The sequence below is a fragment of the Thamnophis sirtalis genome, unplaced genomic scaffold (genome assembly GCF_051295495.1).
Source record: "Thamnophis sirtalis isolate CommonGarterSnake01/CBP01778 unplaced genomic scaffold, rThaSir2_p1.2 scaffold_14, whole genome shotgun sequence".
Lineage (NCBI taxonomy): Eukaryota > Metazoa > Chordata > Lepidosauria > Squamata > Natricidae > Thamnophis > Thamnophis sirtalis.
The window spans coordinates 23597682-23625468 of record NW_028261394.1 but is presented as its reverse complement, the minus strand read 5'-3'; the positions used below and the strand labels follow the sequence as shown (position 1 = coordinate 23625468).

General features: G+C 43.6%; 1 protein-coding gene across 4 annotated transcripts in view; it reads right to left on the bottom strand.

Annotated features, from left to right (window-relative positions):
• The window catches only part of HYDIN (HYDIN axonemal central pair apparatus protein), a 264762-nt gene that overhangs the window by 21305 nt on the left and 215670 nt on the right, over window positions 1-27787 (bottom strand). For all 4 annotated transcript variants that reach the window (XR_015698493.1, XR_015698492.1, XM_087729550.1 and 1 more), the window contains exons 62-72: window positions 27385-27496; window positions 26958-27218; window positions 26455-26597; window positions 25717-25935; window positions 24398-24558; window positions 24097-24212; window positions 23363-23594; window positions 17294-17506; window positions 13756-13894; window positions 13055-13220; window positions 91-238 (exon numbers count right to left, since the gene is read on the bottom strand). Coding sequence is in view for 2 of the 4 variants with exons in the window: in XM_087729550.1 (XP_087585676.1) it covers window positions 91-238; window positions 13055-13220; window positions 13756-13894; window positions 17294-17506; window positions 23363-23594; window positions 24097-24212; window positions 24398-24558; window positions 25717-25935; window positions 26455-26597; window positions 26958-27218; window positions 27385-27496 (1910 nt within the window). In the remaining 2 variants the exon portion in view is untranslated. The remainder of the gene's footprint in view (window positions 1-90; window positions 239-13054; window positions 13221-13755; window positions 13895-17293; window positions 17507-23362; window positions 23595-24096; window positions 24213-24397; window positions 24559-25716; window positions 25936-26454; window positions 26598-26957; window positions 27219-27384; window positions 27497-27787) is intronic.

The window sequence follows — 27787 nt, the reverse complement described above, 5'->3', positions numbered from 1 at the left end:
AACACCTATTAAGCTATCTCAAAGCCCCATCAAGTCTCATCCTGGGGCACCGCTTGCCGTCTTTGGCACCCGATTCCCTCCCTCCTTCACCTGGAATGAGGTGGCACCACCCCTTCCATGGGCTGCACGTTCAGGCTGTTGATTCGCCCCTCTGAAAAACGGGAAGCGTCCCGAAAAGCAAAAGTATAGGCTTTGTTCTCATCATTGTGGATATCAATGCATCCGCGAGCTTCATGTCCTGGAAAGAGAGAGAATTTCTGAATTAAATTTATCTCTTCACTTGAAACATGTGAAACAGATATAATACAATAGCAGAGTTGGAAGGGACCTTGGAGGTCTTCTAGTCCACCCCCCTGCCTAGGCAGGGAACCCTATACTGTTTCAGACAAATGGCTATCCAACATCTTCTTAAAAACTTCCAGTGTTGGGGCATTCACAACTTCTGGAGGCAAGCTGTTCCACTGATTAATTGTTCTAACTGTCAGGAAATTTCTCCTCAGTTCTAAGTTGCTTCTCTCCTTGATTAGTTTCCACCCATTGCTTCTTGTTCTACCCTCAAGTGCCTTGGAGAATAGCTTGACTCCCTCTTCTTTGTGTCAGCCTCTGAGATATTGGAACACTGCTGTCATGTCTCCCCTAGTCCTTCTTTTCATTAAACTAGACATACCCAGTTCCTGCAACGATTCTTTATATGTTTTAGCCTCCAGTCCCCTAATCATCAGATCTTAGTAACTGATTGCAATGTGGCTGCAAAAGAAGGACAAGGTGCTTTTAAGATGCCCCAGGAAATGGCTGTTTATTCTAGTTTGGAAGGCTCCATCCTGGCCACCGCTGCCACTTCTGGGTAGCACCTACATTCCTGGGAAGAGGGAGGTGTTTGCCTTTGCATCCCAAATGAATCTTGTGTCCCAATTTGCCAGAAATTTGAAATTCCCCTTCTGTTCTATAAATTTTTCCTTTGAATCTAAAGGCCATTTTTTTATAAAAATGCTTTCTATGTAATCTGGTTTTAAGTAAGATAGCCTGCTGTGTGGAGACCCTCCTCATTTCAGAACATCATTATTTTGCTCTGGAATTCTTTTTTTCTCCTCATTTTATATTTTAAAATTACTTGCTGGTTCTCTCCAGTCTTAGCTAAACTTGGTGGAAGGGGAGTGGGATGCAGAGAAGAGGTGCCTTGTGGGTTAACTCGCTCAGATGCAAACCCAACCTAATGGCCCTATTTCTTCATTTTGCATTAAATGTACCTAATTTATAATTATCTCTTTATGAAATAATAGTCATAGAAAGATTCTGGATGCTGTACCTGATCAGAATATCTCAATTACTAAGATAATGCAATCAGTGGCCTTTGACATAGTAATAATATTGTTGTTATATGACAGCCTAGAGACCCGCTAAAATAAGAGTTTCAAAAGCTTTCATGAATGATTACAATGAGTTCAAAGACAGCATCCACAAACCACATAAAACTGCCAAGATTCTCTAAAGAGCTCTCTGACAAATTGAGAAATGAAAAAGGACAATTTAAAAAAATCTTGATTTGACTGGAAGTTCCTCAGCAAGACAGACGGGGGAGGTGTGGGCTCTGAAGAGTCTCACATGAACTCTGTCTGACAAACCAATGCTGAGATCCTTTTGGATCAGAACCTTCTTGGGGGGAGGGGTGAAGAAGGGGCAGCGTCTCATCAGACCCAGAGGGAGTTCAACAGGTCCCTCGTAGGTCGGAGATTTGCTCTGAATTGGCATCGGGGGAGGCAGCATGGCAAGATGGCAACACGGCTGCACAAGCAGCTGACTTCTGGCTAAAGCGAATAGGAGCGTGTAGGAGGCGGGATAAAAAGCCCGATAAGAAGATTTAATTAACCAACAGACATAAATCAGAATTTGGAAAAGGCAAGGAACCATGAGAGTATAAATAATATTGATGGGCAGATCAGGATTTTGGCAGAAAGGAAGAAAGGAAGGAAGGAAGGAAGGAAGAAAGAAAAAAATGGAGGATTAAATCACAAGCCCAAAAAGAACTACTTGCTTTAAACAACTTGGAGACAGAAAGGAGAAAGCAGAGAAGTGACAAACCCTTTCAAACACAAGCTTTGGATTTGGATTTGAAAAGACTGTGTCTTTAAAAGAGATTAGGAGGGTGAAACGGAAGCTAAAAACATACCAAGGAGATTTGCTTCATTTGAGTTTTTTTAAACTAACATATCTTAAGCAACTCTAATTAATGAGCGGTGGAATGTAACAAGGAGAAAAAATCAAGAAAAAAGCACTATTTTCTCACTTATAACCTAATCTTGTCTGTGCAACAAATGGAATGTGAAATCTTGAGCAGGACGTTTTATTTTTAAAAAAATACTTTTTATTGAATGTTTTAATCTTTAAAAACAGTAAAAAAGACACAAGAAGAAAAAAAACACAGAACATACATAACAATATACAGTAATTTTACAGTTTTATATATCGGCTTTCCTGCTTAACTTTTATAGTTCTCCTGCATTGCCTTCCTATTGCTTTAACCTTGTCCTATAATGTAGCAGACATAGTATTAACACTTATAATAATATTCATTATTTGTATCACCATATATTTATATTCCCTATTTTCTGTTTGGGGTTCTGATTTCTAGCCACTTATACATTTTATTCCATACTTTATAGAAGTCCGATTCTTCTCTTTCTTTTAGTTATATTGTCATTTTATCCATTTCAGTGCATTCGAGTATTTTCCTGATTATAGTTACGTACTGATTTTTTCCCCAGTTTTGTGCGAAAGCAATCCTGGCTGCAGTGTGTATGTGTAAGATTATATATTGAGATTGTTTATCCATTTTTTGGTCTAGTAGTCCTAATAAGAATGCTTCTGGTTTGAGTTCTATTTTTCGCTCAGTAATTTCTTCCAAGCATTTCTGAATTTTGCACGAGTACTTCCTTGTGATGGGGCATGTCCACCACGTATGATAGAATGTTCCAGGCTTGTGGCTGCATCTCCAACATTTGGGGGATAAATTTGGGTACATTTTGGCCAATCTCGCCGGAGGCAAATGCCATCTATAAAACATTTTATAGATATTTTTTTGTAAGCTACTGCCGTCATAAATTTATAATTTATTTCCCATAATTTATCCCATTTTTCTAACTCTATGTTATGGCCAAAATTTCTTCCACTGCTAATCATTGTCTCCTTTACTGTCTCTTCCTCCATTTTATATTAAAAGAAAATTATATAATCTAGTTATCTTTTTTCTCCCATTCCTAGTAATATTTTATCGAATTCCATTTGTTTCTTGTGTATTCCATATTGTTCCCGATCTTTTTTAAATTTTGTTTTAATTTGTAAATAGGGCCACCAGTCCATATTTATTCCTTGTGTTTTCAGATCTTGTGCTGATTTTAGTTCTCCTTTTTCATCTAAGAGTTCTGCATATCTTACCATTTTATTGAGATCTATAGTATTTGGATATGTCATGGCCTCCATCATTGATAACCAGATTGGGATTTTCAGGTAGTGGGCTTTTTAATTTTTTTCCCAGACCCTAAACAGGCCATCCATCCCTTACTATAATGTCTCTGGAAGTAGGAATAAGATTTATTCTTTCCCTCCCAGAGGAATAAATCTCATTCCTACTCATTCAACTAAAAAATAAAAGAATCCTTATGCCAGCCTAGGTGGAGATCATGGCCCTTTAGCATAGGGATTCTTTTATTTTTTAGTTGAATCCAATTCTTGAGCCACCTTAAGGCTGCCGCCTGATAGTAGAGCTTCCAATCTGGGAGGTCAAAGCCCCCTTTGTTTCTACTATCTTATAAAAGTTTGTATTTAATACGCGTTCCCCCCCCCCAAAAAAAAAGTTCTCTAATTTAATTGGTATTGTTTGAAAAAGATAAACTAGTTTGGGTAGTACATTCATTTTAATTGTTGAGATTCTGCCAATTAGTGATATCTGTAGTTTAGTCCAATTATCCAAATCTTTTTGTATCTGTCATAGCAATTTGTTGTAGTTATCTTCTTTTTTGTAATACATTTTGCCAATAGCCATATTCCCAAATATTTAATTTTCTTGGCCCTCAAATTCCCAGTTTCTCCTCCTGTTCTTCATTTTGTCTTTTGGTTAAATTCTTAATTAATATTTTAGTTTCATCTTTATTTATTTTAAGCCCAGAGTAGGAAGTTTTAATTAACCAATTGTCATAAATCAGAATTTGGAAAAAGCAGGTGAAGAGAAACATACCAAGGAGACTTGCTGTGTTCGACTTCGTTCTAATTAATATATTTTTAGCAACTCTAACCAACAAGAGGTGGTTAGGGGTAACAAGGAGAATAAAAGATAAAATCAATAGCTGGGAAAATACGAATTTTTTTGCCGGAGGGAGAACAAAGGATCAAGATTGCTCCCTCTTCTCTTCCTCTCCACATTAGCTGAATTAGATAAATTTAAGGTGGACCAGAACTCTGAAATAAGAACTGTATAACTAACTGTAATTTTGGAACTGGACAATATGGAAAGGTGGGAATTTGAAGAACTACGTGAAATTATAAAAAATATATGCATACATAATTAAAATCAAGTCTAAAAAGAATTTTGAAGTTAGATATTGAGGAAGTAAAGAAAGAAGAGGGGGAATAATGAAGTGGTAGAAATGGTGGAAAATTAAAAAAAAAAAAGATAAAAAACTTCATTGGGTTTGACAGTGGTATAGCCAAAATTGAAAAAGGGGGATGTGTCCCAACAAAAGGAAATAAAAAGCAGACAAAAAATCTTGCTGAGTTTGACAGTGGCATAGGGAAAACTGAAGAGGGGGTACGCCCCAACAAAAGGAAATACAAAAGATTTCACTGGGTTTGATAATGGTTTGGGGGGAAATGAAGAAGGTGGACATGTTAAAACAAAGAAAAGGGAGAAAACAGGAATAGAGAAGTAGGACAAAAGACTTACTAGGAAAAAACAGATAATTAGAAATTATTATATGGGAAATATAAAGCTGAGATATGTGGTTTACTCCTATATATGATAATTAAACTGAGTTGCTAACTGATTGAATATGATAACAGAAAGATAATTAAATAAAGCTTAAAATGTGTGGAATATGGACAAATATGGAACTGTTATGTGGAGAATACAAAGTAGAGGTATGTGATTCACTTTTATACATGATAATTAAACTGAGTTGTTAACTGATTGAATATGACAATAGAAGGACAATTGGGTATAGATTAAAATATATGAAATATAGACACACATAGAACTCTTAAGATGATGAACAAAGTGAGGTGTGTACCGCTTGTTATTCTACATAGTAGATTAATGGAATTGTAATGAACATTGAACAGTAAGAATTGTTATTTAAAGACAATTAAAGGTCTAAGTCAAGATATGGAAAAATGGAGGGGGAACATGAAATATACTTATAATGGAAAATTATTGAGATTCTAAAGACAGAACTACAATTTGGGGCACGTAATGATGTATAACTGTAATGTAATGTAATGTAATGTAATGTAATGTAATGTAATGTAATGTAATGTAATGTAATGTAATGTAATGTGTAATGATTTACATAAAAATATGATGACGAGACTAGCTGGGAATCGTAACCAGGTCTACATCCCGGCCAAAAAAGGCTGGGGTGGGTTAAAAATATAATTACTATATATGTATAGTTTTTTTCTTTCAAAAAAGGAGGAGGATATATGTTAAAATTAAAGATGTATATTGAAATGGAAGTATAAATAACATTAACATAAAATGGAGCTCGCTCAGAGGCTGAAATACACCAAGTAAATGAGATGAAGAGTGCAGAGTAGAGGAGAGAGGTAAGGGAAGAAGAGAGGGATAGGATAGAGGAGGAGGGAAGAGGAGGAGAGAAAGAAGGAGTGGAAAGGGGAGAGAGGAGAAGGAGAGAGGAAGGGGAAGTAGAGAAGAGAAGGACAACAGAGGGAAGAAAGGAGGTAGAGAGGGAGAAGAAAGTGATGGATATGGTATAAATACGGTGTATGGAGAGCAGAAGAGCCAATAATCATTTTTGAGGGTTGATGGTAAGACGAATCGATGTAAACATTTAACAATATAATATAATGTTGGTTATATAATAGTATACATGTGGTTATTCGTTATGAAAATGAAAAAATAAAAGTTTTTTTTAAAAAACTGCTGAGGTTCTCTAAAGAGCTCTCTAACAAACTGAGAAATGAAAAAGGACAATTTTTAAAAAAACCCAGAAAAATAGGCCTATAAACAAAAACTGTGTAGAACACTAAGATCCTGGAGGTCTTACAAAAAGCTAAAGGGAGCTTTTCTGCAGGTATCAGAATCCATTTGGTCCCATCAGAGAGCAACTTCCCCAAAGAGAGCATCTCTGCCCTGAAGACCTGAACTCATCTCCCATTAAAGGAAGAGAGGAAGGGAGGAATGGGAGGTGCAAGGGGGCCTCCTCTTCCAGATGATCTGATTTTACATCTGCATTGCGTTTTTCTTTCTATGGACTTGAAACAACTGAAATTTTAAGTTAGCTGAAATTTTTACTTATGTCATGATATCTGCTTTTTAATCACAATGATTAAGCCCAAAAAAATTGAGCCCCAAAATTAAGTTGTTAAGTGAGACAGACAGAAAAAAGTCTTTCTTCCTTTCTTCCTTTCTTTCTTCTTTCTTTCCTTTCTTTCTTTCATCTCTCTCTCTTCCTCTTTCTTTCTTTCATTCTCTTTTCTTCTTTCTTTTTCTCTTTTTCTCTTTCTCTCTCTCTCTCTCTCTTCGCCCATGGTGGCAGTGGCTGCTTTATTGCATGCCTCCTTTCTTTCTCCAGCCCCACGCTTTTCCTGGCGGCACCCTGGCAATAGCAGCTGAGCGAGGGAAGGAGGTGCACAATAAAGCAGCCACCCACTCCCACCACCAAGGGCAAAGGGAAGCGCCTTCACCCTCCCCTATCCCTCCTTTCTTTCTCCACCCACCCCAACAAGCGAAGGAGGCACCGGCCAATAAACTTCCTGTCTGCATTCAAACCAGCCCACCTCCTCTCTCCCCACATGGGCTCTCTGAAGGGGGAGGGAAGGTCTCTCCCAAGACCCGCTTCCCTTATCTCGCAGCACAGTTCAGTTAAGTTCAGTTCACTTTATTTGTATGCCGCCCATTTCCCTGGGGGGACTCAGGGCGGCTCACAGTTCAAAAGGGGTGGGGGAAGGACAAACAATTTACAACATAAAAGCATTACATCATTTAAGAACTCAACAGTCATACAATTCGAGTAGGGGTTAGAATCTTTAACCCCAGGCCAGCCGAGATAGTCAGATTTTAAGTGCGGCGTGGAAGGTCTGGAGGGTGGTGAGGGTCCGGATCTCCACGGGGAGTTCGTTCCAGAGGGTCGGAGCAGCCACCGAGAAGGCTCTCCTCCAAGTAGTTGCCAGTCTACACTGACTGGCTGATGGAATTCGGAGGAGGCCTAATCTATGCGATCTTATCGGTCTAATGGAGGTGATTGGCAGTAGGAGGTCTCTCAAGTACCCAGATCCAATACCATGAAGGGCTTTGTAGGTGACAAGTAGCACCTTGAAGCGCACCCGGAGATCAACAGGTAGCCAGTGCAGCTCGCGGAGGATAGGTGTTACGTGGGTGAATCGAGGTGCACCCACGATCGCTCGCGCGGCTGCATTCTGGACCAGCTGAAGTCACCGGATACTCTTCAAGGGCAGCCCCATGTAGAGCACATTGCAGTACTCCAGCCTAGAGGTCACAAGGGCACGAGTGACTGTTGTGAGGGCCTCCCGGTTCAGGTAGGGACACAACTGGTGCACCAGGCGAACCTGGGCAAATGCCCCCCTGGTTACAGCTGAGAAATGGTGCTCAAAAGTCAGCTGAGGGTCCAGGAGGACTCCCAAGTTGCGAGCCCTATCTGAGGGGCGTACAATTTGACCCCCCAGCCTGAGAGATGGAACACTTGGCCAATTCGTGGGAGGGAAGCACAACAGCCACTCGGTCTTTTCTGGATTGAGCACAAGCTTGTTAACCCCCATCCAGTCTCTAACAGCCTCAAGACCCTGGCTCATCAGGTCCATCGCTTCATTGAGTTGGCACGGGGCGGACAGATACAACTGTGTATCGTCCGCATATTGATGGTATTTTATCCTGTGCCATCGAATGATCTCACCCAGCGGTTTCATGTAGATGTTGAACCGAGCCCTGCGGCACCCCATGTTTTAGGGGCCTAGGGGTCGATCTCTGCCCTCTGACTAACACCGACTGCGACCTGTCCGAGAGGTAGGAGGAGAACCACTGTAAAACAGTGCCTCCCACCCCCACCTCCCGCAGTCGTCGCAGAAGGATACCATGGTCGATGGTATCGAAAGCCGCCGAGAGGTCAAGGAGCACCAGGATGGAGGCATGGCCTCCATCCCTGGCTCTCCAGAGATCATCGGTCAATGAGACCAAAGCGGTTTCTGTGCTGCAGCCAGGTCTGAAGCCGGACTGGAATGGATCGAGATAACTGGCTTCCTCCAAGGATCGCTGGAGCTGAAAGGCCACCACCTTCTCAACAACCTTCCCCACAAAGGGGAGGTTGGAGACTGGACGATAGTTGTTTAAAATGGCTGGATCCAAGGATGGTTTCTTCAGGAGGGGTCTCACCACCGCCACCTTTAAAGCGGGGGGAAAGACCCCCTCCCGAAAGGAGGCGATAACAACTGCCTGGATCCAGCCTCGTGTCACCTCTCTGCTGTTTACAACCAGCCAGGAGGGGCACGGGTCCAGCACACATGTGGAGGCGCCAACAGCTCTCATTGCCTTGTCCACGTCCTCAGGGGTAACAGCTTGAAAATCAATCCAGCGATGGCTTACCAGATTATCCCTTAGTGCCTCGGCTGGTTCTGCAGGATTGGAGTCCAGGTCCGCCCAGAGCCGAGCAACCTTGTCCGCGAGGAATTGGACATAATCCTCAGCCCTGCCCTGCAGCGGATCGCCCGTGTCCCTCCTATTTAGGAGGGGACGGGTTATCCTAAACAGGGCGGCTGGGCGTGACTCAGCGGACGCAATCAGAGAGGCAATAAGTGATCTCTTAGACGTCCTGATTGCTCGAATGTATTCTCTGATGCAGGTTGTTAAAAGTGCTCTGCTCGATTCGGATTTACTGGACCTCCAATTGTGCTCTAGGCATCTCTTCCGGCGCTTCATCTCCCGGAGTTCCTCAGTGAACCAAGGAGCCCTCCGGGATTCACTGCCTCGGAGCAGCCGTAGAGGCGCAATCCGGTTAAGGGACTCCGTCGCTGCTGAGTTCCAGGCAGCAACCAGAGCCTCCACCGGACTGCGGGCGAGAGTATCAGGAATAACCCCAAGCTCCGTCTGGAACCCCAAAGGGTCCATAAGTTGCCTGGGGCGGAACCACCTGGTCGGTTCCTCCTCCCTACAGTGGGGGTTTGGTCTCCGAAAGTCAAGCCTCAATAGGTAGTGGTCCGACCATGACAGGGGCAAGATCTCGCTACCCCTCAGACCAAGATCACAATTCCACTGCTCCGAGAGAAATACGAGGTCAAGTGTGTGACCCGCTGAGTGGGTTGGTCCCCGGATTACTTGGGTCAAGCCCATGGTTGTCAAGGAAGCCATGAACTCCTGCGCTCCATCAGAGTGTTCACCGAGCGAAGGCAAGTTGAAATCCCCCAGAACCATAAGTCTGGGGAACTCAACTGCCAGCTCGGCTATTGACTCGAGCGAGGGGAGGGCTGCTGCAACGCAGTTGGGAGGCAGGTACATTAGCAGCACACCCACTTGACCCTTGAGGTCCAACTTCACCAGCAGGGACTCACACCCGACAAGCTCCGGAGCAGGGATCCTACGAGGTGCTAGAGACTCTCGGATAACAATGGCCACACCCCCACCCCTTCCCTGGGCCCTCGGCTGCTGGAGCACCTGAAAGCTCTCTGGGCACATCTCTATGAGGGGGACTCCTCCCTCCGGGCCCAGCCAGGTTTCAGTAATACATGCCAGGTCTGCCCTCTCGTCTAAAATTAAGTCCCGAACGAGAGGAGCCTTATGAACTACAGACCTGGCATTTAGCGACAGCAGCCTGAGACCAGGGTCTTGATTACTCGCGCCATCTGGCCTTGGAGTGGGACTCATAGGGCCGGAAGGAGGGATCTCTGTAACGTAGCGAGCCCTCCTTCCCCGGTAATGGCCAGCCCTAAAGTCCCCGCCATATCTGCCCCTCCCTGTTAAGACCGTAATGCTCCGGCCCACTCCCGTGTCCGTAGTTCCACCAACCACCCCTATGGCTCCCGCAATCCTCGACAGGCCCTCCGAATCAAACACACTCATTCGTTCACCCAAGCAGTCCCCACGTAGTAATTAAAACACAGAAAATACAACAATAATAGGATAATAAAAGTGGGATCATTCACTCAATCACAAGCATATCCCATACACTCACCATACAAGAATAATTGCGCAAGGGCTTAGCAGTGAGAAGACGGAGTTTCAGGCTATTCCTGAAATTCCCCTATTCCGAAGGATTTTTGGACGGGTCATGGACCCTAGCTGTCCCGGAGACGACAGTGAAAGGTGAGGGGAGACCCAGTGACCTCAGAGACGTTCGCAAAGTCTCGGGGGGGGGGGGGCTTGGTATTAACCCCTCCTGCCAATTCCTTTTTGGATTAGCTGTATGCTAACCGAAACTGCAGGTTGCCCCTAAGAATGGTAGAAGTGATGTCATCTGGTAAGCTGATTTTATTATTCAAAGAGAGACGATCCACACTAAAAATTTAAGCTAATCGAAACCAAAGAATAGAAGAACTTAGCGGTGAATTGGTCTATTTTTAAATGGATTTATGACCGGTGGTTACTTTATTTCTTAAACGCTTCAAGGAATTCTTCGACATTCCCCCCCTTGACTCTTTCTAAGTGGGTCGTAAAGCTAACCTTCTACTAATTAGCCCTTCACGATCTGTCACTTTTATTGCTTGGCTGTGTTTAAGATCAGATAAGATCGCACAGTTTCCAGCGTGTTTTTACTTGCAAATTCTAACTACGACACATCATGGCGTCGGAATATATTTCTAAGGGCTCATTCCAGATTCTTCTTTCCGCATTTCGAAAGCTGTTTGACTCATTTCAAAAATTTGAAAAAAAATTGGATTACTTGATTTTAAAATGTGAAGGAAAAGGTGAGATCGTTGAATGTTTGAATGATCCTGAAATACAAATGGAAAATGTGAGAAATGGCGTCTGGTCTATCTCAGAGGAAGAAAGGAATGCCATGCTGGAAAGGGGGGGAGCTATAAAGAAGATTCATTTTAAGAGACAGAGTGCAGGAGAAATGAAAACTCCACCCTTGAGAATTAAAGTCAATTTGAAAAGTTTTACAAGCCTGGGACAACATTATTATCTCATCAGTGACATTCAGAGCAAAAAGGTGCGAAGATATCTCTGTTTGGACTTGCTTATAAAAACATTTGGTAAATTTATTCAACGAATGACAACTGGACTGAGAAGATTTTGCTATTGGAGAGACATAGGCTGACAGATGGAAGAATACAACTTAAAATTAGCTAAATCTGATTACTTCTATTTGTAATCGATATAGCTGAATAATAATTGATATTGATAGTAATGTATATAATGTGGAGTTGGCTGATAGACTGAAGAATACAATTGAAAATTAGCTAAATGTAATTACTCTTTTTTGTAACAGATATAGCTGAATAATAATTGATATTGATAGTAATGTATATAATGTGGAGTTTATGATAAATAACAATTGGATATGAGAAAACATTTTTGGATTATACATAAAGAGTATTAATTACAATAATTATCACTATTAAAAAACTAAATAAAATATATACAGCTAAATGTTAATTAATACTGGGAAAATGTTATGATATATGATATAATTAAATATTATGGATGTTCAGCTAAAATAGGATATGAGGATTTGATGTTAATAGAGGATTTTACAAGCAAGTAAATGAAATGTCAGCATGTGTTATGAATTAATTCTTTGGCATAGTTAAGGATGAAGGATGTTTAAATAACTATAGTTAACTAAAACTGGAGGTATAATGATGTTAATATGGTAAACATTTGAGTTAAGATATTTGAATTAATATGAGTTAATAGAAGAGATGCACCAAAGCATGTTGTAACCAGTTGATATACTTTTTCTTTTTTATAATAGATACCTGTGTTTTGTTTTTGTTTTTTGTTTTTTTTCTTTCCTGCCTTGTCCTTTGTCCTTTTTGTCTTTTTTTGTTTTATTTTTGCTTTTTTTTTTCCTTTTTTGCTTTTTCTTTTTCATTTTTTCTTTTCCCACTGGTGTGGGCATGTATTGTTCAAGATTATTACTTTTATTAATATTTTTAAATAATAATTACAGTCAAATGAAAATGGATATATAACGATATGTATGAATATCTGAGTCAAAATGCTTGAGTTAATATGAGTTATGTTTGTTGACTGTGGAGGAGATGTACCAAAGTTTATTTGTAATCGATTGATACATTTTCTACAGATGTAAAGAAAGATGTTGTACTTGTTTCAAATTAAAATAAAAAAAAACATTTTATAAAAAAAAAAAAGAATAATTGCGCAAGTATTAAAAGATGTAAAAAGTGTGCAAGTTCGGGTAAAGTCTGTGGATGGGTTCTGGGGCAGCGGGATATTCTTACACTGGTACGGGGACGTGGCCAGGTCGCCATCACTACCAGTCCAGTCTGGTACACCAGATCTTCACTACCTCTTCTGGCATACCGTACCATAATGGGAGAAACCCACCTCTGCCCAAGACACTACAATGGTCATAAGAATGAACCAGTTGCCAAGCATCTGAATTTTGATCTCATGAGCATGGGGATGCCGCAAATGTCATAACTATGAAAAACAGTCATGTCATTTTTTTCAGTGCTGTTGTAACTTTGGATGGTCAATAAGTGATTGTTGTAAGTCAAGGACTACCTGTATATCAGGATCAAAGTGGAAAGACTACTTTTAGCAGAGCTGATGGAAGACTGCCTCACATGCAATGCAAGCAGGACCCCCGGACCTCCAAGCCCCCGAGTCCTCCGAGGCTGCTCTTACCAATCAGAAGTGACTGGAGGTTCAGGTGGACTTTCTCGAAAAAGACAGCTGGGTCAGTGGTGTGACCCACCAGAAGAAAAGGGACCGTGATGTTGTGTTCAGCAATGGTGAAGGTCCAGAAGGATTCAGTAACATCCAGATGCTTGGGAATGAATTCGAATATGATCTAGAGAGGAAAAGACAGTGCTAAGTTCTGGCACCAGGAGGTTCTCATTGGCCAAAATAATGGAACAATAGGAATGGCGAATTTGGTGTTTTAATTCCAAAGCCTTTAAAAGTATGCTAGAATTCCAAAACAGCATTTAACTGTTGGATGTTTAAAGGTTGAATAAGATTTAAAATATTACAGTATATTGAAGACTTGGGTGAATCTTTCACTGCTTTGGGAAGGACCACAGATGGTTTTCTACCAGCTGAGAAGCCTTCCGTCCTCACCTCCAAACTGCTAGAAAGGAGATTAAGGCAGAAGCAAATATTCCAGCATTCAGTATCTGCCCTCCACCACCACCCCACCATCCCCCAGAGGAGAGCCACAACACCTTGGGGGAAAGACAGGAAAGAGAGCCCTGTAATGGGCTGAATCAGAAGAGGAGCCCAGAAGCCGGGAATTTCCTTCAAGCCACCATGAGTTGCTCCTGGGCAGAAGGGGCTCAGAGCAGCTGAGCCTGCTGGGCTTGAGCCCCCCTCTTCTGCACATGCACCTCTATCTTCTTCTCTGGCCGGAGGAGCCCTCGCTCAGTGATACAGATGAAGGCTGGGGGAGTTTTCCTCTCTTCCTGCTGCTCACACCTCCACTGGAAAGAATAGGCGGCATTGGTGGGGTTCAGGATGGTAAAGCTCCTGCCGTAAAGAGAAGGGGATCATAAGGATCACCTGTCAAGATGTTTCCCTTTCATCAGTTGAAGCAGCAGGCATTGAATGTATTCGACATGAATGTTTACACAGAAGAAAGAGATACACAACTACCCTTCACCAAGAGATTCAGTTCCCTTAGTTAAAGTGAAAACTCCCTCCCTGTTTCGGCTTGACTGGCACAACATAATGGACTGGGTGCCCGAGTTCCATGGACACACACCTCTCAACCTCTTCTTCCCTTTTGTTATGAGATGCCCACGACAGAAAGGAAGTAAAAAACAAAATGCTGAGGAATTACAGGCACCAGATAAGAAAAAGGAAAGGAAATCTGGCTAAAATCTCGTCTTCGGCTTCCCTTACTGTCCTTGCAAACTTTTTTTCCTTCCATCACATCCATCCAGGACTTGGTGCTCTGCCTTTTGTTCTTTCTCTCTATCTGTCTTACATATGTGATTCTGGGCAGTTCAACAAAGTTAATACACTCACACACAGAAAAACAAACATTAACCAAAACCATATAACAAAAGCAGTGGTGGGATTCAATTTTTTTTTACTACCAGTTCTGTGGGTGTGGCTTGGTGGGCGTGGCATGGCTTGGTGGGTGTAGATTGGTGGGCATGGCAGGGGAAAAATACTATAAAATCTCCATTCCCTCCCGATCAGCTGGGACTTGGGCGGCACAGAATAGATGGAGGCAGGGACAGTCAGAGGTGGTATTTACCGGTTCTCTAAACTACTCAAACTTTCTGCTACCAGTTCTCCAAAACTGGTCAGAACCTGCTGAATACCACCTCTGAACAAAAGCCATTACAAACATTAAAAGAAATGAAAAACTATTTAAACGTAACCACCATAATCTGAAAAAGTGCAATTCAGCCTGCTAAAGATGTAATCAATTAGCAGGATCCATGTCACCACAACCAGATCTCAAGCTGTGATTGTAAGCCGCCCTGAGTCCCCTCAGGGAGAAGGGCGGCCTATAAATCTTAATAAAATGAAGAAAAAAAAATGAAAATGAAGCAAGACGGGTTATGTATTTTGTATGCAAATTCTATTGACATAGCGAAAATCCACACATAATCTAAGTTCTCCATCTTTCTTCTCTTTAAACAATAGGGGGGCTGCCGCTTTAGATTTCGTAATCTCAATGCACTCTCTGGCTAAATTGGTATCAATGTACTTTCTCAATTTGGACATTTCGGCAGGCATCATGGAGTACATTTTTTGGTTTTGGTAGCTGGGCCCCAGGCTCTAATTTGATGGCACGATCAGTGGCTCATGAGGGGGGAGGATGTTGCATTCCTCCTCACTGAACCCTTTGGCTAAATCTCTATATTCCTTAGGAATCAGGAGTTCAACTGGAGGCAAGTCTGATGCGGTGGCAGCTATCTCTGGCGGTTGGTCCCTATTGCTTGGGAGTCTCCTGTCAGAAAGGACAGGGGGTAGTGGGCCGATGCCAATTATGATTTTTCGGTATCACTTTTGGCATGGGATGGACCGTTTTTTGCTCTCCCCAGGCTCCAGAGGCTTTCTAGGAGCCTGGGAAGGGTAAAATCAGCCTCCCCCTTGCGGAGGTCCTCCGGGCAACCTGGAAGCTTGGGCACGGATTTCTAGGTTGCCTGTAGGGCTGTTTTTCGCTTTCTAGACTGAAAAAAACAAGTCCGTTCCTGAAGTTCCAGTTTGCGTGTTGGCGAAAATTGGCTGAAAAAGAAGGCTGAAGTCAGCTGTCCAGCATGCGCATGCACGCTGGAACTGAAAGGGCAATGCCTTTCATGCCCTCCATCTGCCACCTGTGGCAGGCGTGCTATAGGTTCGCCATCACTGGTCTATCACATGGTCCAATCCCAATCGGTCCCAACTCAAGACATCACTCTAATCACTCCTTCTCCAGATGCAGAAATACCCTGACCATGACCAAAAAGAAAAATGCTATTTTATCTAACTACACTCCCTCTATTAAATCCCCCCTCCTGCTTTCCCAGGCACAAGAATGTGGCAGCGTGGAAGCATCTGGTGTTAATATGGCTTCCAAGGCTGACTCCCAGCTAATTGGCTGGGTCTCCTTTTGTTGCCCTGCACAGGAGAACGGAGCTGGAAAGCAGGTTTGTGGGGTGAGGAGGGAATGAGGATTTTTCAGTATCCTTCCCCTGTCACGCCCACGAAGCCACGCCCACAGAAACAGTAGTAAAAAATTTTGAATCCCACCACTGATCTCTACATCTTCCAGTAAAATGGATGCCCATGCAACTTGATTGCTTAGCTCAGTATAACACAACTAACACAAACTGTGAAAAGGATAACACTGCCATATATCAAAAACATCTCAGAAACCACCAATCGACTGTTACAACCATGTGGTATCACCACAGCACACAAACCAACTAAACCGCTCCAAAATAGCCTAAGTAAATCTAAAGACCCAGAAAAAAATAGGGATCATCTACAACATACAATGCGACCATGAAACACCAACTAGGACTCAGAAGACATGATAAAAACTCCTTAATTTAACCCTCCAAAGCACTTCCAACCATTGCAAAATTTGCACATATATTCAACCACACACACACACACACGCACACACACCACAGTCACTTGATTGCTACTTGAGCACTTGGCAATTACTTTGCAGTTTTATCCAGTTGCCAAGTGCCCCTCAACCAATGCAATTGCCATCTACAATCTCCTTGCGGGTTTCCCCAGAAAGTCAGCGGTTTCCACCTGGGTTTCAGCAGAGAGGATTGGGCCTGGTCCTCCCCCAACCCCCGAGGCAGCCCACGCTCCTTACTTTACCACTCTGCTTCTAGGGCCAGAAGGGCTGGGATTGCAGTCATTGAGCGAAGCAGTGATCCGATGTCTCACTGAACTTTGCTCAACAACCAAGATTCCGGTCTCAATTGTGGTAGTGAGTCAAGGACTATCTGTACATCTATCCACAAATATCTTAAACCAGAATAGCCATGTAAATCAAAAATAAGTAAATAATAAAACACGTATTAAGGACAGAAATTAATTCAGATTATCATAACACACTGTTATTTTATAAAATAACGAGAGACCCATAAGCTATATTGAAATAACCATCTAAAATTTTACTTGAGTGAATCCCTAAAAACTGTTTTATTTTTAAAGAGAAAGGTCCAGACAAACACATGAACAATCCAACCAGGAAGGACCAGTGTAGGAAGGAGAGTCTGGAAGACTCTCTCAAGGGCTGATGGCAAGGGGGGATGGGGCAAGTTTTACCCCCAGGATCGAAAGGAGGGAACCACCAAGATGCTCTCCAGGTTAGACCAGGGCCAAAGCCAAATATGGCGCTGCTGGATGATGGTGAAGAAGCTTCCAAATGATTAAAGTACGTTCCTCAGTTGGCTTGATGCTCACCTGCTGTTCTTGACATGGACTCCCACAGAGGTGAATTCGATCACTTTTGTTTGGGGGTCCAGACTAATCCCTCCTGGTCCTCGCAAGTCCGAATTGCGCCTGTTTGCAGTGATGTAATCAGAGTCTTCCAGCTCAAAGTGGCAATATGGCAGGAGACTCTTCCCTTTCACAGCAATAACAGGGCCCTTCTCATCTAGCTTCAGATTAGGCATACTGGAAAGAAATAAACCCGGATTAGGAATGAATGCAAAACAAGGGATTAAGGATGGTCCACGGCCCACGTATGTGCTTGTTTTGCATTGAAACTCTCTTCACCTGTCCCTTCATCACCAGGTGCCCAGAGAGAGCTGAAAGAGCAGTAGGCATAAATAAAGGTCATGTCTGCATAAAATAACGTTCTCAAATATTTTTCCAGTTGAGCCATCTGGTTTGAAGGTTTGGTAAGCCTGGGTTTTCTCAATTTTCAGTCAATCACTGTACCACTTGGTCATTAGCAAGAGAAGAAAGAAGGTGGCAGGAGAGCTTGGACATTTGAAATGAGAATGCACAATTAATGGCTTGAGAGGCTGCTGTAATATGAAAAGCCAAAGCCAAAACTGACATATACTGTAGTTTAAACATCGAGATAGTACAGTTTTAATAGAGTTGACCACACAACAGCCTTGCAGATTCAGGCAAGGCAAATGGTGAATGCAGGAATTGTGAATATGACATCAACTAATGGTGGCATGCCAAATCACCAGCACTGGAATAATGTCAACAGCCAGTGGGTAAAATGCTGACAGAAACAAGAGCCGAGGTGGCGCAGTGGTTAGGGTGCAGTACTGCAGGCCACTTCAGCTGATTGTGATCTGCAGTTCAGCGGTTCAAATCTCACCGGCTCAAGGTCGACTCAGCCTTCCATCCTTCTGAGGTGGGTGAAATGAGGACCCAGACTGTGGGGTCAAGTTGCTGACTCAATTTGCTAAAAAATCTGTAAACAGCTTAGAGAGGACTGAAAGCCCTATGAAGCGGTATATAAGTATAATAAACAAACAAACAAACAAACAAACATGAGTGACATCTATACTGGTAAAGTGAGAGTCTTTGAGTAAGGCAAAAAGATTGGTGGCAATCAAAGGAAAGGGATATATGTCTTTTAGTCTTCAAACCATAGGAGGCTAAAATTGTACAATTCTGCAGTTGTAGACTATAAGGGAGGGGGGGAGTGGATCCATATAACTACAGACCAATAAGCCTGACATCAATACCTGGAAAAGGCTGAAAAAGATAAACAAACAGTGGATTTGTGAGCATCTAGAAACAAACAAAGCAATTACTGGAAGCCAGCATGAGTTTGTTAAAAACAGATCATGCCACATAAACTTAATTGCCTTATTTGATAAAATAACTAAATTATTGGATCAGGAAAATGCTGTGGATAGAGTATACTTGGACTTCAGTAAGACATTTGACAAAGTAGACCACAGCCTACTTCTTGATAAGATAGAACAATGTGGAATAGAGTGTCTCACCACCAGATGGATTCACAGTTGGCTGTCCAACCATGTTCAGCCGATCCTCAATGGAGCTACATCTACAGGGAGAGAAAAATGCAGTGGGCTACCTAAAGGTTTGGTCTTGGTCCCAGTATTCTTCAAAATCGACATATTGATCTAGATGAGGGGATAGAATTTGCAGACTACCAAGGTGGGAGAAATTGAGAACATTTTGGAAGATAGACTCAAGATTCAGAAGGATCATCACAGACTTGAATACTGAGCCATATCCAGCAAGATGCAGTTCAGAACAGGGGTGGTTCCGGCTTCTGTTACTGCCGGTTCACTCAGGGACACACTTCGCACACATTACGTGTGCATGCACAGTAGTAAAAAAATTGCTTCTGTGCATGCACAGAAATATGAACCAATTTCATTGTATTTAAGTACAATGACAATAAAGATTATACTTACCCACAGATAAATTGAGGGTGAACATACGAAAACCACAGATATGACTCAGAGTGAGAGAGATATTAGGTGTCAGCATTCCAAATATCATGCAGAATTAAATCAGAGTTCAAGGCAGAGCTATCCTTAAAGTTCCAATTTAATAAGACAGACATGTTGGCACATCTGTGGAATCCCAAATCTGAAAGCTTCCTCGGATTGCCACCCAGTTGAAACTTCATCATCTTGTCCCCATACCCACAAGTTCATCACATGGTCCAATCTTCCTCTGTTACGCTGGCATTTCCACCCATCTAGTTCCGGTCAGGTGCAGAGACAAAGAATGACCTTGGGCTTTTAGAAAGGAATGACAACAACACATTCTACAATTCTACTCCTTACTATTCCCCCCTCCAAATTGCCCACTAATGAAACAGCATAGTAAAGAAAGAGAGGAAGTGTGGCAGGCCAAAGATTCTAAAAGGAATATAACTGCAGGCCTAACATTAGGAACTCTAAAAAGAGTGCAGAGAAGAGCAATCAAGATGATTAGAGGACTGGAAGCTAAAACATATGATGAATGGTTGCAGGAACTGGGCATGGCTACTCTATTGATGAGAAGGACCAGGGAAAACAGGAGAACAGTCTTCCAATATTTTGAGGGGATGCCACAGAGAGGAGGGGATCAAGCTATTTTCCAGAAGGCCAGACAAGGAATAATGGATGGAAACTAACCAAGGACAGATTCAACCTAGAACTAAAGAGAAATTTTCTGACAGTGAGAACAATCAACTCACGGAACAGAAGTTGCCTTCAGAAGTTGTGGGAGTTTCATTGCTGGAAGAAGAGACTGGACTGCCATCTATCAGAAATTGTGCAGGGTCTCCTGCTTGGGCAGGGGGTTGGGTTAGATGACCTACAAGGTCCTTTCCAAGTCTGTTATTCTGAACTAGAGTTTATGCAAGGTGGGGTATTTCTTGTGACTCTCTGCAGAAGCAAAAATTGGACATTAAAGAAGCAAGAAAGGAAGATGTTGGTGCTTTTGGAGTTTGGTGTTGGGGAGAGTCCCGAGAAGACTCTGGACAGCCAGAACATAAATCAATGGACCAAATCAACCTAGAGTTCTCACTTGAGGCAAGTATGTCCAGACTCAAATTATCCTCCTTTGGACACATTATGCAAAACTCCAGATCTCTTTTTCTGAAGAGGGCTCTGATGCTGAGAAGGGTGGCAGGAAAGAGAAGAAAAACATGAAGCAGCAAGGTGCAAGGACTCTGTTACAGTGTTGATGAGTGAATTGCTGGGAGAATTGAAAGAATGAGTCAGGGAGAGGTAGAAAGACATCAGGAGAGAAGTATACTTTATGATTTGCCAGATTCTGTTAATGTAACAGAATAAACTATATGTCAGCCTCTGCTTTGCTGCTGCTTCAGCTGTCATTGAAACGGGGAGGGGGGGCATGGTATCTGGGAGGGGAATCATTATGTGCTGGAGGAAGTTTCTAGTGGCTGATCTGACCACCTTACTGCGCATGTGGAAGAAGGGAGTTTCCTGCCAAGGCTAACTGTCCGGCATTCCATCCTGATGAGACTTTTTGACGTTATCTCCCACCTGACAGCTGGGTGCATTATAATTGGACTATGTTCAGGGGTGCCAAGGGGAGGGGATTGAATTGTACTTGATATTATCCGCTTTCGCGCCTAATTAACCAGACTCAGCTTTACTTTGCAACTGTTCATTTATAATTAGTAAAAGTACACTTGATTTCAATTCAAATGGAGTCCAGTGGTTTCCTTTCCTGATTACTAAATGAAGTCAATGCTGACAATATAGCTAGTTCTCTGGGTGTGCTTATTATCTGAACTACCACACAAGGCTGGCAACTTGAAAGAGGCAGGCTCTAAATCCATTTCATAAACCTCTAGATCCAAAGGAGCAGAAAGGTTTGGCACCTTACCTGTTGAATTCTCTGCAACATTCTGAGAGGATTGCAATTTTAAAGGACAGAAAATTGAGGCTGAGGATAGGTGAGCCAAAGATAGAGAGAAAGGAGACTGAAGAGGAAGCAACCACAACAAATGAAGACGAGGCCAATTTTGCAATCAGTACATTCAAGATCAAATGTTTCTTGGGATAATTTAGCAGGTCCCTGTTGAAGGCACTGGGGTAGCTATTCTTGTTTTTAAAGATTGTACAGCTTGATACAGATGAATTACTATGCAACTCCCAGAAGCTGAATGATGACAGTAGTCATAAGAATGAGCAACTCAGATGCTAGGAATGACTTCTTTCAAAAAGAGGATTGGAAAACCAGCTTTCACAGGCTCTTGTTCTTTAATGCTGCACTGATCAGGTGATATATGGGTTGGGGATCAGATGAGGCAATCCTAGCTAGGGAGGGGATTAAGAACATCATCTGGAATGTTACTGAGAATCCCAGGGGATAAGAAGACTGTGACAGTAATCCCGGATCTCACCCACAGAAGGAGGAACAAGGAACTGAGGCTGCTCTTCTGTTCTCTCCATTTGAACCGTTACTACTAGAGAACAAGAAAGTGGTGGAAGGAATTACAGAAAGACCTAATATATATATTAGTGTCACCTGTGAAAATCAAAATGAATCCACTGAGGAAAGGTGTCAAAAAGGGGACCTGTAACTGTGTCATGTCAGGGATTGAGACTTGAGATGCAGTTTGGATCAAAATATTATTGCCTGAACCAATTACCGGTATTTCTAGCTTGGGATGCTTGACCATTACGCCCTTCAAGAGTAAAGTGCTGACACCAAAATAGGCTACAGTTTTCTGGTCTCATCCAAGATAAAATAAATGCCAGAAAGAGGCTTCAGTGGGTTATCTCTTCCTTCCACACACAGCAATCTCCTGAAGAGCATTTTATAACATCTAGCCAAATTTCCGCACAAAAATGCATTGTGTCAGTCTCTGCTTTGCTGTTGCTTCAGCTGCCATGAAACGGGGAGGGAGGGCATGGTATTTGGGAGGGGTTACTCATTGTGCTGGAGGAAGGTTCTGGAGTTCAGCTGCCTGTCGGACTACTCATGCGTGGGAAATTCCCACCAGGATTAACGGCACCGACATTCCATCTTCGTGATGCCTTTTGAAGTTATCTCACACCCGACACTTGAGAGAATTATGATTGGACTGTAACTATGATGCCAAGGGGTGGGGAATGGGCTATTCTATATATCAATCGCTTTCGCGCCTAAATATTCAGACTTCGCTACGCTATGCCTTTAATCATTTATAATTAGTAAAAGTACACTTGATTTCTACACATGGAGTCTCGTGGTCTTCTTTCCTAATTATCTAATGGAGAGGTCCTGACACATTGTAACCAAAAGAAAACACAGACCAAGGATGGGTATGAGAAAGATAACACAGACAGTGAAGTTAAAAAATAAAGCTTGGAGAGAGTTCTGATAAAATCAAAAGGGAACCGTGGAAAGTCATTATAATGAGGACTTCTCACCAAAACATGGAGCGATGTAATGTTCTGGAATGTTTCTCTACAGAGGAACAAAGCCAAGCATGTGATGATGCAACTGGTTTTTTCCCCAAAAAATTGCAGCCAGTTTTGGGAAATGCTGAGTTGAGTAAGGCCATCCAGAGCAACCTGGCTAAAAATTCCTCCAATTCACTCTGCCATATTTCAACCTCCTTGGAGAACCCTTATCATTTCTGAGTTCAATTTTTCATCCCCACAGCAACCTTAAGGCTTAGGATCTATTTGACTCTTGTCAGTCATGAAGCCCAACCAACGTCTAACGTTCAAAATGTTGGCATAAAACATGCTAACTTGTAGACCTGCTCTGAATAATCTGGTCACTCCACATTCGCTCCAGCAACAAAAGGGTAAAGAATTCTGTCTGTTTCATATAATGCTCCAAATGTTTTCCAGACAAGTTTGGTTTAAATAATGGGAATCCATTTTCTAAGGTGAGATGCCACCTTTTGCTCTTCATGTCCTCTCTCGCCAATACATTCAGGGGAGGTGGGGGCTCAACATGGCAGTAATAATAGCCAGGGCAGAAGGACAGAATTGTGGTGGTAAAGCTGTACCTTCTTGGCCAAGATTTAATCCATTTTGCTATAAAACATGGCTGGATGAGATGGTTTCTTACCTGCAGAGTAGACGACCCTCAAACTCTCCTATTTCCTGGGGAGAGAATTTCACTTGGAGGGACTGAGATTTCCCAGGAGGGATCTTCCCACTGCTGGGCTCCATGGAGAATGGAGGGCGGGTGACCACTGGGAAGATGTAGGAAGATAAACTCTCCAGGAGGCTAGCCAGCTGACTGAAGGGCCGGCTAGACTGGGCCTTGATGGAAGCAGTTGATGCTCTAGATGGGTCCCCTGGTGAAAGGGACAGTTTATTGAAACAACATTTCTGCAAATACTTACTTTCTTCAGACTGACCTTCTGTTTGCTTCCTAAAATGGTTCCCTCCATAAATTCCCAGATTGTAGGATACTAAACTGGGGAAATCTGCTCGCTTTAAAATGAATCAGATATTAAGAGACTCATCTAGTGGCAGAAGCATTTTCTAGCTTAAACTCACAGCAAACCACATCCCCTGCAACTGATATTCCAGAGCTGGTTTCCCCAGTTTCAGTATCCTCCAGTTTTGATTTCTGCTCCAGAACATCCTAGACAACAAAGTGATAGCTGAGAATTCTGGGAACTGAAGTCCAAATTTGCGATAGCTTCTTCAGAGACTGTTGTAAGGCACAAAGGATGGTGGTAAACAATGCATAAACCAAAACAAAAGACCTACAGCAAAGTTCTTGAGATCCTTGCAACGGGTGATTGTTAGGGGAAGGAAGAGCAAGAGGAAAAGGGGCAGAGAAAGCTGTACCTTCTGGGCTTGTTGACAAAGGTTCGGTAGCAAAGTTAACAGCCTTCCCACCTTCTTCCATGACTACTTTCCAGGAATACTCCAGTTGCACATTGCCTGTGTTGGACAGCTCCACCCTGAGAAGGCAACAGAGCAGGGAGGAAATGAAGGCTTTGCTCAGAGTTGGGATATATTAGAAAGGAGATCCAAAGGAGGTGGCTGTGACGGCTGAAAGATCAAAGCCAGACACAAAGAGGATGTGGGTGAAGGACAGGCAGAGTCTTCTTGATCGTAATGTTTTATTTGGTCTCATCTTACTCACGTGAACACCCGTGTTTGGAAGAGCAACGTGTCTCTGAAGTGCACAGCATCTGCATCCATTTTATATTGGGCAAAGTCGACGTTGGCACTCACTCGAAGCACCAGTTCCTGGCTACCCTCCTCCACAGTCATATGAGTAGGTTCTGGATCAGTCTCTATCACCTGCCCCAAAAGCAGAAGGGTCAGAAGCAGCCCAGAAGGCTTGGTGCTCATCATCAGAGCTGCAGGCAGGAGTCGCTTGTTTGGCAGCCACTCCAACACAAGCAGGAAGAAGATGAGGCCTGGAAGAGCAACCACCAGGAAAGCCCTACAAAGGCTGTGCCACTGTGGCTGTGATGCAATTGGCCTCAGGAGCACCAGCGAAGAAGGAGGTGGAGCAAGGCCGGCTCTCTTATCCCTCCCTCCTTTCTTCTTTCCATGCTGCAACGCACTCTACATGGGGCTGCCCTTGAAGAGTGTCCGGAGACTACAGTTGGTCCAGAATGCAGCCATGCAAGCGATATCGGGTGTACCTCGGTACACCCATGTTACACCTATCCTCCGCGAGCTGCACTGGCCCCCCATTGGTCTCCGGACGCGCTACAAAGTGCTGGTGATTACCTTTAAAGCCCTACATGGCATTGGACCTGGATATCTGAGAGACCGCCTCCTGCTATACACCTCCCAATGTCCGATAAGAACTCACAAGCTAGGCCTCCTCTGGGTGCCGTCGACCGGACAATGCCGGCTGGCGACCACTCATGGGAGAGCCTTCTCTGTAGCTGCTCTGGCTCTGTGGAACGATCTACCAGCAGAGATCCGGACCCTTCCCACTCTCGTGGCCTTCCAAAAAGCCACCGAAACCTGGCTGTTTCGACAGGCCTGGGGTTGCTTGTTTTTTAAATCAGGTCCAATCCCCAGTTAAGCCAAATGTATGTTGTGTGTTTTTTAAACTGTGTATGTTTCTTTCCCCTATGTGTTATTTTATTCTATTGCGTATTTGTAAGCCGCCCGGAGTCCTCCGGGATTGGGCAGCATATAAACTCATTAAATTGCGAATTGCGAATTGCTACAGTACTTACCCAGACCTTACGCTTAGCCTGCCATGTCTGGATGGCCCTTAGAGAGAGTAGTAAGGGGCACAGGATTTTTGCTGCTGCAGCAGCAGCCCAGATACGGCACTTTACATCCATGAAATCAGAGGTGCTAAATGAATATGCAATGAAGGCAGTGGATGGCTGGCAGTGAGAATCTGGAAGGCCCTCCCTACAGGGGCTGCCTCCCCAGTGGTGGCCTTATAGGAAGGGCGGTTGGCACAACTTTTAGATTCTGGTTTCTTACCTTCTTTTTTGCTGGACGTATACTTGTGATGCCTTTTGACACATCCACCCATTTGACAGTATGCAAGCGATCATCCCAGTCTGGGACCTGGTCAGCAGAGCACTGGAAGGTAATTCTGGAGATCTTGCACCTAAGGAGCTGCTCTCTGAGGGAGATGGGCAGGCTGGCTTTCAAAGCCAGAGTGATGTTTTTAGTGCACCTTGCATGGAGATGGCCAATCTGGAGAGAAGCGTATTCAAACATTTGAGAAGGACAAAATTAAGGAAACATTCATCAGCATTCATGGGCTCCGGGCCATTTCACAGCTATGTTCACCTATCTGGAAGAGGCTTGCCCTCACACTTCTGAAGGGCTTCCTTATCTAGGAAGAGCCCAGGCTGTACTTGAAAAACAAACAATCTCTTTCGAAGTCAGGTAACTGCCGAGTGACATGGCAAAAAGACTGTTAAATCAGGAATGAGCGCATGGAACCTCATAACCTCATTAGTGACTCTCTCCCAGTGGATGGGACCAAAATGTTCTGATCCATGTTTTAACTATTGGAGATGGCTTTGGGGGGGGGGGGCGGCAGGGTCAAAATATATGCCTGGCCCTCTCTTAAAACCCTGGCTTCCCCTCCCTTCAGAGGCAACTCCCTCCCCAAATAGACCCCCATGAGCCACAGACCCCTCTGAAGACTGAACATGGGAGTTCTTAGGCCTGCCAAAGTTAGGAATCACTGGAGGAGTACCAGCCTACCTGTGGGGAGAACTGGCAGGGGCCCCCAGTAGGCCATTCAAATCTCATCACGTCTGACTTGCTGTGATTGGTGATTGTGAACGCGGCCTGATACAGCTTCCCAATGTGGCAGTCTCCAAACTGGATGTGGTCCATTCTCACTGCTGTCGGAGAAGAGGGCGAGCGGTCTGCATCCCTCCCAGCAGCCACACCTGGAGCCCTTCCCATCCCCTGTGCTGGTGAGACCAAGCGAGGCGGAAGGAGGGACACTGCCCCACAGGCTGTGCTGGCCTTGCCTCGCCCTCAAGTCGAGCAGCCCTCCCGCCCTTCTGGTCAAGGACAGCATCCAATTCAGCCAGTTCATGAATTAAAGAGGGAGAGGAGAAAAAGTGTTGATTTGATGAACTGAGAGAAGACGTCCAACATTCGGGCCTCTTCTCTTTCAGGAGGAGGAAAATGGGTAGAAGCGGCCTGGCCAGCCTCAGAACAAGGCTGGATCTCCTGGTGGTGGAAGCTTGACTCACCCTCTCCTGTGTTCTCATCCAGTTGCCCCTCAATGTCCCCTGCATCGGTCTCGGCCACTGGGCTATGAATATTGTCTAGCGTGACGTTATCCTGATAGCCTTCGCCAACCATCTGGATGCTGGTTTCCTCATACTGGTTGTCTACCATAGAGAAGTGGATCAGCCCTTCAACCCGCTGGACCAAGCTGGGCTGGAAAATCACATCCAACTCAGCTGTCTCCCCGTTGTGCAGCACCAAGGAAGCTGTGTGTGGTTTTCGGACTACAAAGATGCAAAGAGTGAGTGTAAGTGCTAAAAGCATGGAAAGAGTTCCCTTGCACTGTAGCAGAGACCGCGGCCCAAAGATAGCTAGTGCTGCACTTGGCCCTCCTTCCCTCCTTCCCAGCACAGATGGAGCTCTTGCCCCAGGCAGAGAGGCAGCTTTTACCTCCATCGCTGGGCTCACTCTCCTCGTTCTGAGAAGAGAGGTAAATGCACTGGGTGGTGGGCCTGGGCCTCAGGGTGAAGGCCCCACTCTCATCAGACACATCCAGGTACAACTGCGAGAGGGAACAAGGCAGACATAAACGCCCTGAAATGGGACTCATGGCTTCCATGGAATGGAAATTTGGCAAATTTTATAAAACATTTCATGACATAAAATTATCATAAAGCATTTTAGGATTAATACAAAATGTCATAAAATATTTCCTGTGCTGATGTTTGTGCTGTACAGTTCAACGGGGGCTACTTTCAAGGGAGAAACATCTTCTCCAAATGTATCCATTATAGTGCCAGTCCCCAAGCAGACAGTTGTGGTCTCTCTTAATGATCATAGACCAATGCCTTTA